Source organism: Scyliorhinus torazame, chromosome 8, assembly GCF_047496885.1.
Source record: "Scyliorhinus torazame isolate Kashiwa2021f chromosome 8, sScyTor2.1, whole genome shotgun sequence".
Lineage (NCBI taxonomy): Eukaryota > Metazoa > Chordata > Chondrichthyes > Carcharhiniformes > Scyliorhinidae > Scyliorhinus > Scyliorhinus torazame.
The window spans coordinates 107803306-107819263 of NC_092714.1; the positions used below are offsets into that span (position 1 = coordinate 107803306).

Consider the following 15958-nt stretch of genomic DNA (forward strand, 5'->3'; position numbering starts at 1 on the left):
AATAGTAGAACTATAGGATGGGTTGCTGACTCATGCAGTAAACAATGATTTTCTGTATTAGAGATAGACTAGGCTGGGGTAGACAGCACCTCATAGAAAAGTTAGATACTATAATATAGCATTAACCAAGGCCATAGTGGTCTCCCAAGGGGTTCAAAGAAGAATATTTCAATTTATTTTTCCCTAATTAGTCAATAGCATCTTTTTTGGGTCTCTCAGGAGAGAAACAGCTTGAGGGTAGCATGGGAAGAATTAACTAATGTCTTATTTTCCTGTCTGCCATTGCTCAATCTGGCAGTTTTACTGGGAGCTCAGGCTCTTTTCAAAGTGACTCTGGGGTCCAGGACTTCCTAGCCTACAGGAGCAGGAGCAAGCCTACCATTTTTGCAATGCTATTGCCCTGTTTCGGCACCGTTTTTGGTGGGATGCAGGTAATCATCCCCCTCCTGCACTGTAAATGTGGTTTGGAAGTCCTTTGGTTTGCATTCTTGTAATAATTGCAATTGCAAGGTTATCAAAGAATAAAGGTTTCTGGACCTAAAAATGATATGTACCCCTGAAGATAGAGGCATGTCCCTCACCAGCCACAACATCAAGTAGAAGCTCTGGGAGGTGATTTAAACACGCAAATCTTAGAAATTTGGCCTACAAGATAAAGCAAAACAGGGTTATAAGGCACTTCTGATAAATATTCTTCAGGATTATCGACTAAGGGTAATAGGACACTGGTGAACATATAATCTCCAGCATATATCTGGGCCTTGTTTTCAGAAGAGGGCCATTTGTGCCATCGCGTCTGCACCAAACCTCCGAAAGAGCATTCTACTGAAGCCCACTCCACTGACCTATCCCCATAACCCCGCACATTGATCATGGCCAATTCATCTAACCTGCAGATCTTTGGACACTAAGAGGTAATTTAGCATGACAAATTCACCTAACCTGCATCTTTGGACTGTGTGACAAAACCAGAGCACCCAGAGGAAACCCACACAGACAGTCACCCAAGGCTTGAATCGAGCACAGGTCCCTGGCGCTGTGAAGCAGCAGTATTAACCACTGTGCCACCATCCAGTAACCTCCAGCTTTTTCCGAATACATAATGATACCAAACCTGGCTCTGGAAATAAAAGTACCATGCCAATTAGTGGAACAACCAAGTATTCTATCCTGAAAAAGAAGCATTAACCACAGAATCAATGATATTCAACAATGGTGTCATCTGTTCCCTATTATATCAATGAGAGATTCTCTTGTTAAAACAATATCCAACATACTGGAGTCACTGGTACCCAAGGCCCACAGCTTCTCATTTTAACTAGTTCAAAAAACTGAAGCCAGTATTATAGTATTGGTTTAATTTATCTGTGCAGGTAAGATAGTTGCACTCTTTATGGTCTGCCTTAAGATTCCAAATACCACCCACATAAAATGAAAATTCAAATATTTCACATTTACCTTTCTGGCAACATTCCCACACTACATTTCTCATTGTCTCATAGTTATGGTTGAGCCAGGTTAAAAGGACAAGTTCACCAGTGGAATATATATTGCTGGAACGGGGCTCAGCATTTATTCTTGGGACATTTTCCAAGCATTTCTCCTTGCAAAAAATACCATTGATATCCTTCACTGTCAACTGAGAAAGAACGAAAACCTAAAACAATACACATCAATTTGATTAACTACAATACTGTTCAGTGGTCAGCAAAGAAAATTATGAATTAAACAAGTAACAGTTGAGATGCACATTGTCCTTTTTAAATTTGTTTAGTCATTTTAACCCAGTGCAAAATACCAGGGCCAAAGTATTTCTATTTTGCTTAATACAAACTTACAGATCTCGCATAGGACAGGTAAACTGAACGCAGGTTCAGTTTATTTGAAGGGAGTATAGGATTGCTCAGCAGGCAGATTGGTTATAACGATTCAGCAGCTACTGTTAACAGGTAAGTACAGCTGCAACTCCTTCACACCGCATATGGTTAGCTAAACTGCAAGCTCCTCTGAGCAATGTCAGCTGGTCAAATGGTTTACATCCTGGCTATCAACTCATTAGCATATTCACTCAGTGATATCACAACACTCACTTCCACTTCTTCCCCCGCCCCCCAAGATTGCATTACATACATTAAGAGTGAAAATACACATACATTAGGGTAGGTGATAAAAATGTTTCCACAAAAATAAATTTGTTCAAGAGTTTAAGTATTTAAGGCATTACGCTTTTAAGAGTGTATAACTATTAGATGGTTTAGCATTCCTCCTAGATCTCTTTTTAAAACATTTTTCAATAAATTTTGAATACCCAATTATGTTTTTCCAATTAAGGGGCAATTTTAGCGTTGCCAATCCACCTACCCTGCACATCTTTGGGTTGTGAGGGTGAAACCCACGCAAATAGGGGCAGAATGTGCAAACTCCACCTGGACAATGTCCCTGAGCCGGGATCAAACTCAGGTCCTCAGCGCCGTGAGATTCCTCCTGGATCTCATAATGGTATAGGCTCCATGAGATCTAGAATTAACACTTGGGTGTTCTTGACTTGTTGGTGTGTTGGTATCTTGTGTATTGTAGGAGTGCTGATTATTTTCATGTCAGTCTTCCACAATTTCACTCTTGAATTGATCTTTGGATGTGGTTTAGACACACTTAGTCTCCCATGTGTTAAGTTGCATAATTCCCTTAGCCGGCTTCATTTCCTTCATGACATTGCTCCATTCGATATTGTAACTTAAATGATATAGGGCATACTTTGGATACCTTTGTGGGGAACACCAAGTTCCCTGTGTAGGATGTAGAGCTCAAACATTTTGTTCTACATGCAGGCTAAGCAGTTCCGCACCTGCACATTGGTCTTATACCATCTTCATTCTCCCTTGTTTTTCTTGAAGTGTCTCCTCTATTCCTGAGGAATGGGGCAGGTGATGGCATGGTAAGGTTGGTCTAACAGCCTTCAGGACATGATGTCGGCTGGTGGCGATAAGCCCATGTCTATAAGTGCTGCTCTTAAATGTAACATGACAATACGAAGATATTGTTTAATTACCCTGCACGTATTGATTAACAACTTAATGGTATGAACCATTCACTCGGCGAGACCATTGCCTCTGGGATTGTGTGATGAGGTTGTCACAATATGTTCTCTTCAGGCATACCGAACAAGCTGAAAATCGAATTCATAGTGTCTGCCACAGATGTATTTCAGCATCCTTCAATTGTCAATGATTGGAAACTTGGAAAAGTCATCAGTGACGAGGAGAAATCCATTGCCATGGATTATAAATAAATCTGCTGTAATTTATACTAAGGATATGACAGAATTTTATGAGGGTGCAAAGATTCTTGCATTGATGTAGCCTTGGTGTCTCTGGCATGCTTTGCACTTCCTCACTGTCTTCTCGATATTGTTGTTGATCACTGCTCGATACAAAGATACCGCTCCAGGTGCTTGTTCACTCTATGTCCAAATTCCCCTGTCTAACAGTGCCAACATGTCCTGGCAAAGAGCTTCAGGTACAAGCACCTATTCTCCCTTGAAAAGCACGCCTCTTGAAATATTTGGTGAATCTCTGTGATGTGTTGGGTGCTCTGGATCCGTGGAACACATACAGGCCACCAACACTTAAAATAGTACAACACTATTTTATTAAGCTAGAAACTGTTGAACATACTTTCACTGTGGGTTAACACGATGTTAGATTAAACTAAAGACCTATGCCTATCCTAACCAGTCTATGCACTCAGCACATGGTGAAGATCTGTGCTGTAAGCTCTGTCCTTCTGAGAGGCTGCATCCCGAAAGAGCGGGAAAACTGATGCCCTCTGTCTTTATAGTGAGTGTGCTCTAACTGGTGATTGGCTGCGGTGTTGTGTGTGTTGATTGGTCTTGCTGTGTGTCCATCAGTGTGTGTGTCTGCACCATGATATACTGGTATATATTATGACATCCCCCCTTTTATTAAAAAATGTATGTTTGTGGCAATCAATAATTTGTGGTGATAATGTTCCTAACTACGTGTGGGGTGCGAAGACATATTTACAGGACTATGTACAAGAGAACTAAGCTATTTACATGGGAAGGTGTCTGGTGCAGAGAAGCAGTATGCAACAAGAGTAATGAGATCAACACTATATATAAACCAGGGAAATGATCAAACAAAGCAATGAAACAATTAAGAGGGTCCATAAATTCGAAAAGTTCATAAATGTAGTCTCTGAGGTGGGCGACGAATTCTGGTTGACCGCCTCAAGGGTGGGTCGAGAGCCGTCGGTTCAGGAGCGGGCAGGACTGCGTCAAAGTCAGGGGGAGGCAGAGTGACAGGGAGCTTTGCATAGTCCGTGGCAGGGTCAGCAGGAGGGCAAGGCGACACCTGAGGATCACGTGGCAAGCGTGGAACAAGACGAGGGGCGCATCGATTGCGGCGCAGAATAGAGCCATCCGGTAGACGAACCAGGAACAAGCGGGGGGCCACCTGCCGAAGGACAACAGCAGTTGCAGACCAGCCACCATCCGGAAGATGGACGCGGACGTTGTCATCTGGAGCCAGAGCAGGGAGATCAGCTGCACGGGAGTCATGAGCTGCATTTTGCTGTGCACGAGACAGCTGCATCCGGCGAAGGACCAGAACGTGGTCGAGGTCTGGGACATGGATGGACGGCACCGTCGTCCCCAGGGTGCGATTCATGAGTAATTGGGCTGGCGACAGGCCAATGGACAGTGGGGCGGAGCGATAGGCCAGCAAGGCAAGATAGAAATCAGAGCCGTTTGACGATATGTACTCCCTTCTCTGCTTTGCCGTTGGATTGGGGGTACAGGGGACTGGACGTCACATGGGCAAAATTGTACTGCCTGGCAAAGTTGGACCATTCTTGGCTGGCGAAGCAGGGGCCATTGTCCGACATAACCGTGAGCGGGATGCCGTGTCAAGCAAAGGTTTCCTTACATGCACGAATGACTGCCGATGAGGTGAGATCGTGCAACCGTATCACCTCCGGGTAATTCGAAAAGTAGTCCACGATCAGGACATGGTCTCTACCCAGCGCGTGGAACAGGTCGATGCCCATCTTGGTCCATAGTGACGTGACCAACTCATGGGGCTGCAGTGTCTCACGTGGTTGGACCGGCTGGAAGCGCTGACAAGTGAGACAGCTGAGCACTGTGTTGGCTATGTCGTCATTAATGCCGGGCCAGTACACTGCCTCTTGGGCCCATCGGCGGCACTTTTCCACGCCAAGGTGGCCCTCGTGTAGTTGTTCCAGGACAAGCTGGCGCATGCGGTCCAGTTTTACAAGAACCTTGTCTACTACCGCCAGTTCATCTCTGACATTATAGAATTGAGGGCATTGGCCCTTGAGCCACCCGTACATTAGGTGGAGCATGACACGCTGTAGCAAAGGGTCAGCCGCAGTCTCGTGGCGAATTTGGATGAGGCGTTCATCCGAAGCAGGTAGATTGGAGGCCGCGAATGCCACATGGGCATCAACCTGGCAGACAAATCCCGCTGGGTCACATGGAGTGTTGAGAGACCAGGAGAGAGCGTCAGCAATGAGGAGGTCCTTGCCTGGGGTGTATACCAGCTGGAAGTCGTATCGGCGGAGCTTGAGAAGAATACGCTGGAGGCGAGGCGTCATGTCGTTCAAGTCTTTCTGTATTATATTGACCAGGAGGCGATGGTCGGTCTCGACGGTGAATTGAGGAAGTCCGTAGACATAATCGTGAAACTTAACCACACCGGTCAGAAGGCCCAGGCACTCCTTTTCTATCTGCGCGTAGCGCTGCTCCGTGGGGGTCATCGCACGTGACGCATATGCAACGGGGGCCCATGATGAGGCCTCATTCCGTTGAAGGAGTACTGCCCCAATGCCGGATTGACTGGCATCGGTCGAAATTCTGGTCTCCTTTGCTGGATCAAAGAAGGCTAAGACCAGGGCCGTGGTCAGTTTTGCCTCGAGTTCCCTCCATTCGCACTCGTGGGCAGGGAGCCATTGGAAGTCTGTCGTCTTCCTTTTTTTTTTAAGAATATTTTATTGAAAATTTTTGGTCAACGATCACAGTACATTGTGTATCCTTTACACAACAATATAACAGTATAAATAACAATGACCTGTTTTATAAACAAAGAATAAATAATATATAACCAAAACTAAAACTAAAACTAAATGGCAACTGCCTTGTCTCAGATAAACACTCTCCAAAAATATGGTTTAACAATCCAATATACAATTATTTATAGCAACGACCTATACATATTATACATATATATTAATAACCCTGAGATTCCTTCTGGTTCCTCCTCCCCCCCCCACCCCCCACACCCCCCACACCCCCCCCCCCCCCACCCCCCCTGGGCTGCTGCTGCTGCCTTCTTCTTTTCCATTCCCTCTATCTTTCTGTGAGGTATTCGACGAACGGTTGCCACCGCCTGGTGAACCCTTGAGCCGATCCCCTTAGGACGAACTTAATCCGATCCAGCTTTATAAACCCTGCCATGTCATTTATCCCCGGGGGCTTGGCTTCCTTCCACATCAACAGTATCCTGCGCCGGGCTACTAGGGACGCAAAGGCCAAAACATCGGCCTCTCTCGCCTCCTGCACTCCCGGCTCTTGTGCAACCCCAAATATAGCCAACCCCCAGCTTGGTTCGACCTGGACCCCCACTACTTTCGAAAGCACCTTTGTCACCCCCACCCAGAACCCCTGTAGTGCCGGACATGACCAGAACATGTGGGTGTGATTCGCTGGGCTTCTCGAGCATCTCGCACACCTATCCTCTACCCCAAAAAATTTACTGAGCCGTGCTCCAGTCATATGCGCCCTGTGTAACACCTTAAATTGAATCAGGCTTAGCCTGGCACACAAGGACGATGAGTTTACCCTACTTAGGGCATCCGCCCACAGCCCCTCCTCAATCTCCTCCCCCAGCTCTTCTTCCCATTTCCCTTTCAGCTCATCTACCATAATCTCCCCCTCGTCCCTCATTTCCCTATATATATCTGACACCTTACCGTCCCCCACCCATGTCTTTGAGATTACTCTGTCCTGCACCTCATGCGTCGGGAGCTGCGGGAATTCCCTCACCTGCTGCCTCGCAAAAGCCCTCAGTTGCATATACCGGAATGCATTCCCTTGGGGCAACCCATATTTCTCGGTCAGCGCTCCCAGACTTGCGAACTTCCCATCCACAAACAGATCTTTCAGTTGCGTTACTCCTGCTCTTTGCCATATTCCAAATCCCCCATCCATTCTGCCCGGGGCAAACCTATGGTTGTTTCTTACCGGGGACCCCACCAAGGCTCCCGTCTTTCCCCTATACCGTCTCCACTGTCCCCAAATTTTCAAAGTCGCCACCACCACCGGGCTTGTGGTGTATTTCTTCGGTGAGAACGGCAATGGGGCCGTCACCATAGCTTGTAGGCTAGTCCCCCTACAGGACGCCCTCTCCAATCTCTTCCACGCGCTCCCTCCTCTTCCCCCATCCACTTACTCACCATTGAGATATTGGCGGCCCAGTAGTACTCACTTAGGCTCGGTAGTGCCAGCGCCCCCCCCTATCCCTACTACGCTGTAAGAATCCCTTCCTCACTCTCGGGGTCTTCCCGGCCCACACAAAACTCATGATACTCTTTTCGATCCTTTTGAAAAAAGCCTTCGTGATCACCACCGGGAGGCACTGAAACACAAAGAGGAATCTCGGGAGGACTACCATTTTAACTGCCTGCACCCTCCCTGCCAGTGACAGGGATACCATGTCCCATCTCTTGAAGTCCTCCTCCATTTGTTCCACCAATTGCGTTAAATTTAACCTATGCAATGTACCCCAATTCTTGGCTATCTGGATCCCCAAGTAACGAAAGTCCCTTGTTACCTTCCTCAGCGGAAAGTCCTCTATTTCTCTGCTCTGCTCCCCTGGATGCACCACAAACAACTCACTTTTCCCCATGTTCAGTTTATATCCTGAGAATTCTCCAAACTCCCGAAGTGTCCGCATTATCTCTGGCATCCCCTCCGCCGGGTCCGCTACATATAACAACAAATCATCCGCATACAGAGATACCCGGTGTTCTTCTCCTCCTCTAAGTACTCCCCTCCACTTCTTGGAACCCCTCAATGCTATTGCCAGGGGCTCAATCGCCAGTGCAAACAGTAATGGGGACAGAGGGCATCCCTGCCTTGTCCCTCTATGGAGCCGAAAGTATGCAGATCCCCATCCATTCGTGACCACACTCGCCACTGGGGCCCTATACAACAGCTGCACCCATCCAACATACTCATCTCCAAAACCAAATCTCCTCAGCACCTCCCACAAATAATCCCACTCCACTCTATCAAATGCTTTCTCGGCATCCATCGCCACCACTATCTCCGCTTCCCCCTCTGGTGGGGGCATCATCATTACCCCTAGCAGCCTCCGTATATTCGTATTCAGCTGTCTCCCCTTCACAAACCCAGTTTGGTCCTCATGGACCACCCTTGGGACACAATCCTCTATCCTCATTGCCATTACCTTGGCCAGAATCTTAGCGTCTACATTTAGGAAGGAAATAGGTCTATAGGACCCGCATTGCAGCGGGTCCTTTTCCTTCTTTAGGAGAAGCGATATTGTTGCCTCAGACATAGTTGGGGGCAGCTGTCCCCTTTCCTTTGCCTCATTAAAGGTCCTCATCAGTAGCGGGGCGAGCAAGTCCACATATTTCCTGTAAAATTCAACTGGGAATCCATCCGGTCCCGGAGCCTTCCCCGCCTGCATGCTCCTCATTCCTTTCACTCCTTCCTCTATTTCAATCTGTGCTCCCAGTCCCACCCTTTCCTGCTCCTCCACCTTGGGAAATTCCAGCCGGTCCAGAAAGCCCATCATTCTCTCCCTCCCATCCGGGGGTTGAGCTTCGTATAATTTTTTATAAAATGCCTTGAACACTCCATTCACTCTCTCCGCTCCCCGCTCCATCTCTCCTTCCTCATCCCTCACTCCCCCTATTTCCCTCGCTGCTCCCCTTTTCCTCAATTGGTGGGCCAGCAACCTGCTCGCCTTCTCCCCATATTCGTACTGTACACCCTGTGCCTTCCTCCACTGTGCCTCTGCAGTACCCGTTGTCAGCAAGTCAAATTCTACGTGTAGCCTTTGCCTTTCCCTGTACAGTCCCTCCTCCAGTGCCTCCGCATATTGCCTGTCCACCCTCAGAAGTTCTTGCAGCAACCGCTCCCGTTCCCTACTCTCCTGCTTTCCTTTATGTGCCCTTATTGATATCAGCTCCCCTCTAACCACTGCCTTCAGCGCCTCCCAGACCACTCCCACCTGGACCTCCCCATTGTCATTGAGTTCCAAGTACTTTTCAATGCACCCCCCCCACCCTTAGACACACCCCCTCATCTGCCATTAGTCCCATGTCCATTCTCCAGGGTGGGCGCCCTTCTGTTTCCTCCCCTATCTCTAAGTCCACCCAATGTGGAGCGTGATCCGAAATGGCTATAGCCGTATACTCCGTTCCCCTCACCTTCGGGATCAACGCCCTTCCCAAAACAAAAAAGTCTATTCGCGAAAATACTTTGTGGACATAGGAGAAAAACGAAAACTCCTTACTCCTCGGTCTGCTAAATCTCCACGGGTCTACTCCTCCCATCTGCTCCATAAAATCTTTAAGCACCTTGGCTGCTGCCGGCCTCCTTCCAGTCCTGGACCTCGACCTGTCCAGCCCTGGTTCCAACACCGTATTGAAATCTCCCCCCATTACCAACTTTCCCACCTCTAGGTCCGGGATGCGTCCTAGCATACGCCTCATAAAATTGGCATCATCCCAGTTCGGGGCATATACGTTTACCAAAACCACCGTCTCCCCCTGTGGTTTGCCACTCACCATCACGTATCTGCCCCCGCTATCCGCCACTATAGTCTTTGCCTCAAACATTACCCGCTTCCCCACTAATATAGCCACCCCCCTGTTTTTCGCATCTAGCCCCGAATAGAACACCTGCCCCACCCAACCTTTGCGTAGTCTCACCTGGTCTATCAGTTTCAAGTGCGTTTCCTGTAACATAACCACGTCTGCCTTAAGTTTCTTAAGGTGTGCGAGTACCCGTGCCCTCTTTATCGGCCCGTTCAGCCCTCTCACGTTCCACGTGATCAGCCGGGTTGGGGGGCTTTTTACCCCCCCCCCCCCTTGTCGATTAGCCATCCCCTTTTTCCAGCTCCTCACCCGGTTCCCACGCAGCTGTGTCCCCCCCCAGGCGGTGCCCCCCCGCCCATCCCACCCCATACCAGCTCCCCCCTCTCCCCAGCAGCAGCAGCCCAATAATTCCCCCCTCTCACCCCCCCCGCTAGATCCCCCACTAGCGTAGTTACACCCCCTATGTTGCTCCCAGAAGTCAGCAAACTCTGGCCGACCTCGGCTTCCCCCCGTGACCTCGGCTCGCACCGTGCGATGCCCCCTCCTTCCTGCTTCCCTATTCCCGCCATGATTATCATAGCGCGGGAACCGAGCCCGCGCTTCCCCCTTGGCCCCGCCCCCAATAGCCAACGCCCCATCTCTTCCACCTCCTTTCCTCCCCCCACCACCTCCTGTGGAAGAGAGAAAAGTTACCACATCGCAGGATTAATAACATAAAACTCCTCTTTCCCCCCTTCTTCGCCCCCCATACTCGCCCCACCACTTTGTTTCAAACGTTCTTTTTTTAATAACCCGCTCATTCCAATTTTTCTTCCACGATAAAAGTCCACGCCTCATCCGCCGTCTCAAAGTAGTGGTGCCTCCCTTGATATGTGACCCACAGTCTTGCCGGTTGCAGCATTCCGAAATTTATCTTCTTTTTGTGAAGCACCGCCTTGGCCCAATTAAAGCTCGCCCTCCTTCTCGCCACCTCGGCACTCCAGTCTTGGTATTGGCGGATCACCGCGTTCTCCCACTTACTGCTCCGAGTTTTCTTTGCCCATCTAAGGACCATCTCTCTGTCCTTAAAACGGAGGAATCTCACCACTATGGCTCTAGGAATTTCTCCTGCTCTTGGTCCTCGCGCCATCACTCGGTATGCTCCCTCCACCTCCAGCGGACCCGCCGGGGCCTCCGCTCCCATTAACGAGTGCAGCATCGTGCTCACATATGCCCCGATGTCCGCTCCCTCCGCACCTTCAGGAAGGCCAAGAATCCTTAGGTTGTTCCTCCTCGCGTTGTTCTCCAGCGCCTCCAGCCTTTCCACACATCGTTTATGGTGCGCCTCGTGCATCTCCGTCTTCACCACCAGGCCCTGTATGTCGTCCTCATTCTCGGCAGCCTTTGCCTTCACAACCCGAAGCTCCCGCTCCTGGGTCTTTTGCTCCTCCTTTAGCCCTTCGATCGCCTGTAATATCGGGGCCAACAGCTCCTTCTTCATTTCCTTTTTGAGTTCTTCCACACAGCGTTTCAAAAACTCGTGTTGTTCAGGGCCCCATATTAAACTGCCACCTTCCGACGCCATCTTGGTTTTTGCTTGCCTTCCTTGCCGCTGCTCTAAAGGATCCACCGCAATCCGGCCACCTTCCTCTCCTTTTTCCATCCGTATCCAGGGGGGATTCCCTTCTGGTTCACCGCACAGTACTTTTAGCCGTTAAAATTGCCGTTGGGGCTCTTATTAAGAGCCCAAAAGTCCGTTACACCGGGAGCTGCCGAAACGTGCGACTCAGCTGGTCATCGCCGCACCCGGAAGTCGTCTGTCGTCTTCCTGACCAGGTTCCTGAGAGCCGTGGTATGAGAGGCAAGGTTAGGGATGAATTTCCCTAAAAAATTGACCATGCCCAGAAATCGGAGGACCGCCTTCTTGTCCTCTGGTGTTTTCATATCTGTGATGGCAGCTACCTTGTCCACATCCGGCTGCACACCCAATTGGGAGATGTGGTCTCCGGGGAACTTAAGTTCTGTCTGACCAAAAGAGCATTTGGCCCTGTTGAGGCGAAGGCCATGCTCATGTATACGTCCGAATACGCGCTGGAGGAGACTAACATGGTCCTGCGGGGTGGTGGACCAAACGATTACGTCATCGACATAGACGCGAACACCTTCAATACCTTCCATCACTTGTTCCATAATCCTATGGAACACTTCTGATGCAGAGATGATCCCAAACGGCATCCTGTTGTAACAAGATCTTCCAAAGGGGGTGTTAAACGTGCAGAGTTTCCTGTTAGATTCATCGAGCTGGATTTGCCAGGATCCTTTTGAGGCGTCGAGTTTGGTAAAGAGCTTGGCGCGAGCCGTCACACATGTGAGCTCTTCGCGTTTGGGAATTGAATAGTGCTCTCTCATAATATTGCGATTGAGATCCTTGGGATCAATGCAAAGTCTCAATTAGCCGGAAGGCTTTTTTACACATACCATGGAACTGACCCAGTCGGTCGGTTCCGTGACTTTGGAAATCACTCCTTGGTTCTGGAGGTCCAGCAGCTGCTGCTTGAGACGGTCCTTAAGTGGAGCTGGGACCCTGCAAGGTGCGTGCACCACAGGCGTGGCATTCGGTTTTAATAAAATCCTGTAGGTGTACGGGAGCATGCCCATGCCCTTGAAGACGTTGTGGTGCTGGTTGATAATGGCGTCGAGCTGCGCCCTGAAGTCAGTGTCTTGAAAGGCAGACGCGTCAGCAAGAGAGAGAGAGTGAACTCTCTGAACTAGGTTCAACAGCTTGCATGCCTGCGCACCAAGCAGGGAGGCTTTCGAGGAGCCCACGATTTCAATGGGAAGGATGGCTTTGCGTGACCTGTGCGTCACTTCAAGTTGGCATGAGCTGCTGGCAGCAATGGCATTACCATTATAATCTAATAGCTGGCAGGCTGATAGCAGGATGGCTGGTTTGACACGAAGGCTTTGGAGGTCAGACCGTGCAATGAGATTGGCGGAGGCACCGGTGTCTAGGCAGAATCGTATTTGGGACCGGTTGATCGTAAGGGTGGCACACCACTCATCGTCCCTATCGATGCTGTATACCTGTAGAGGCTGGATTCTTTGCTTCGGGGACACCCTGTTTTTTGTAATGATACCGACTCGAAAAGGCGCCTTCGGGTCCTCAGTGTCAATATCGGGTAGCAGGTCCGAATCGGGCTCAGTGACCGTGGGTTGAATGGCCTGGACATTCCTGCGAGGCTGGGTGGAGCAACGAGAGTTGGCAGGCTGAACTGATCTGCATAAAGCAGCATAGTGGCCAAGTTTGCCACATTGCAGGCATCAACGGGATCTGGCAGGACATTGCCGCTTTAAATGGGCGTAGAAATTTCCATTAGGAGATAAGGAAGGATTTGATTGTGGTGTTAAATTTCAAAGGGCAGTAAAGGTTTTACAACATGGTCATAAATAAACAAGGTAAAGTTATTCAATTTTATTTGTCCCAAAAGTAGAACAATAGGAGAACACACACACAGACCCACATATGCACCATACACACACACACACACATATGCTACACACATGAGAATATTAGCAATTTCTCTTCCTCAAAGTTAGTGCAATTTGTTTTAAATGCTGTTTTGAAAAATGGACCTGAATTAGGATCAGGAAGGAAACTCCTTTTCTCAATCGGTACATTGATACATTTTGTTTGCATTCATATCTTTATATACTAATTACCCTTCCAGTTAAAGTAATTGTGTATACATTTGAATTGAATAAGTTTTTAAAAGTTTGTCCTCCAGCTTCCTTTAAATACTTTTAAAATATGAATGAGCATAAACTAAAAGAATGTAAAGAACAATATTAGCACTGTAGCCTTGTGGATAGCACAATTGCTTCACAGCTCCAGGGTCCCAGGTTCGATTCCGGCTTGGGTCACTGTCTGTGTGGAGTCTGCACATCCTCCCCGTGTGTGCGTGGGTTTCCTCCGGGTGCTCCGGTTTCCTCCCACAGTCCAAAGATGTGCACGTTAGGTGGATTGGCCATGATAAATTGCCCATAGTGTCCAAAATTGCCCTTAGTGTTGGGTGGGGTTACTGGGTTATGGGGATAGGGTGGTGGTGTTGACCTTGGGTAGGGTGCTCTTTCCAAGAGCCGGTGCAGACTCGATGGGCCGAATGGCCTCCTTCTGCACTGTAAATTCTATGATCTATGATAATTTAACAGTTGGATAGTACCGACATATCCTGACAAATAGAGCTTAGTGCACATACTTAGACCTTCTGAATTCAGATAACAATGTCCTCAGCATCTTTACACATTTTACCTTGTAAATCTGTAGCAGAACATCAGTCCATGCACGTTTGCTTATAGACTCAAACACATCATCGCTCAGGCTAAAAATCTCAGCACTTTCAATATTCTGTGAACAATTCTAAAAAAAGAAAAATATACTTTTGGTTTGGGTGCTGTCCATTTAGTACATATAAATTACAACACTACATTATTGCCAGTAGTACTCTTTTCCCAGCCTTCCATAGGTAAAAGAACTAAGAAATACCCAAGGTGGCTAAATGTTTCAGATAACGTTGCAGCTATTGATTTGAGTATCATGAAGTTAAAAATGGTAAAAACAGTTCGGAGTGGCATTACAAAACAGGATAGTTCCCATTTGTAATATGTCGAAGAAATAAAAAAACAAGCAAGATTGTTCAAAAAAGTAGCTTGTGCGCCTTTCCTTAATTCAAGCAAAAGAAATCACCAAAAAGGCACTCTTCCTTATCCGTAAGGGAATACTATAGACTCTTGATCAAAATACAATGTGGACAATGTGAACAATGACAGGCTATCTAATTAGCAGAGTCTTTTTTTTAAATCCCTGCTCCCCCAGCCACTTATATATATCCCCAATTCTTCCCTCCCCTTCCACATCCGGAAGCAGCAGTTGCTCCAGCAGGGCATATCCCAGCAATCTCGGGAACCCCTTCCAGGCCTTTCGTGCAAAGTCCCTAACCTGTAGATATCTGAACTCATTACCCCTCGGCAGCTCTACACTCTCCCTTAGCTCCCCCAGACTGGCGAACCCTTCCTCCAAATACAAATCCCTCACCTTGACCAGCCCCACGTCCCTCCACCTTCTGTATACACTATCCATCTCCCCTGGCTCAAACCCATGATTCTCGCACAGCAGCGTTAGCACCGACATACCTTGCACCCTAAAATGCCTCCTCAGCTGATTCCATATCTTCACCGTGGACTGCACCACTGGACTCCCTGAATACCTGCTCGGAGCCATTGGCAATGCTGCCGTCACCATAGCGCTCAAACTAGACCCCTGACAAGATTCCTCCTCCATCCTAAACCATTCTACCCCTTCTCCTTCCCACAACCGCCGCACCTTGTCCACATTCGCCGCCCAATAATAATGAAGCATGTTTGGCAACGCCAACCCGCCACCTCTGCCTCTGTAACAAGGTCCTCCCCACCCTCGGCACCTTCCCCCCCATACAAAGTCAGAGATGCTTGTGTCCACTTTCCGAAAAAAGGCCTTTGGTATAAAGATCGGGAGAGCCTGAAAGATAAACAAGAACCTCGGCAGAATATTCATTTTCATCACTTGGACCCTCCCCGCCAACGTTAAGTGCAGTGTATCCCACCTCTTAAGATCTTCCCTGGCCTCCTCCACCAGCTTCGTTAAGTTCCACTTATGGAGCCCTGTCCATTATCTCGCTACCTGAATCCCCAAGTACCTAAACCTATCCCTCGCTACCGTAAATGGCATCCCCCCTAAATTAGCCCGCAGTGCCAGCTCATTCACCTGGAATACCTCGCTTTTCCCGACATTCAGCTTGTATCCCAAGAACCCTCCAAACCTCCCCAACAGGCCCATAATCCTTCCCAAACTCTCCAACGGATCCGAAACATACAGCAAGAGGTCATTGACATAGAGCGACACCCAATGCTCCCTCTGTCACCTCATTATCCCCTGCCACTCTGCCGACCCCTGAGAGCCATCGTCAATGGCTCTATGGCCAGCGCAAATAGCAGCGGCAACAGCGGGCACACCTGCCTCGTACCCCTGTGTAAGTCAAAGCTTTGTGAGTTAATATCA

The 15958-nt window shown here is 48.5% G+C and overlaps 1 protein-coding gene across 1 annotated transcript in view; it reads right to left on the reverse strand.

The window, feature by feature from the left end:
* The window catches only part of LOC140428025 (cilia- and flagella-associated protein 47-like), a 1060448-nt gene that overhangs the window by 708340 nt on the left and 336150 nt on the right, over window positions 1-15958 (reverse strand). Inside the window, exons 33-34 of the mRNA XM_072513997.1 lie at window positions 14174-14281; window positions 1459-1657 (exon numbers count right to left, since the gene is read on the reverse strand). Of these exons, the coding sequence (XP_072370098.1) occupies window positions 1459-1657; window positions 14174-14281 (307 nt within the window). The remainder of the gene's footprint in view (window positions 1-1458; window positions 1658-14173; window positions 14282-15958) is intronic.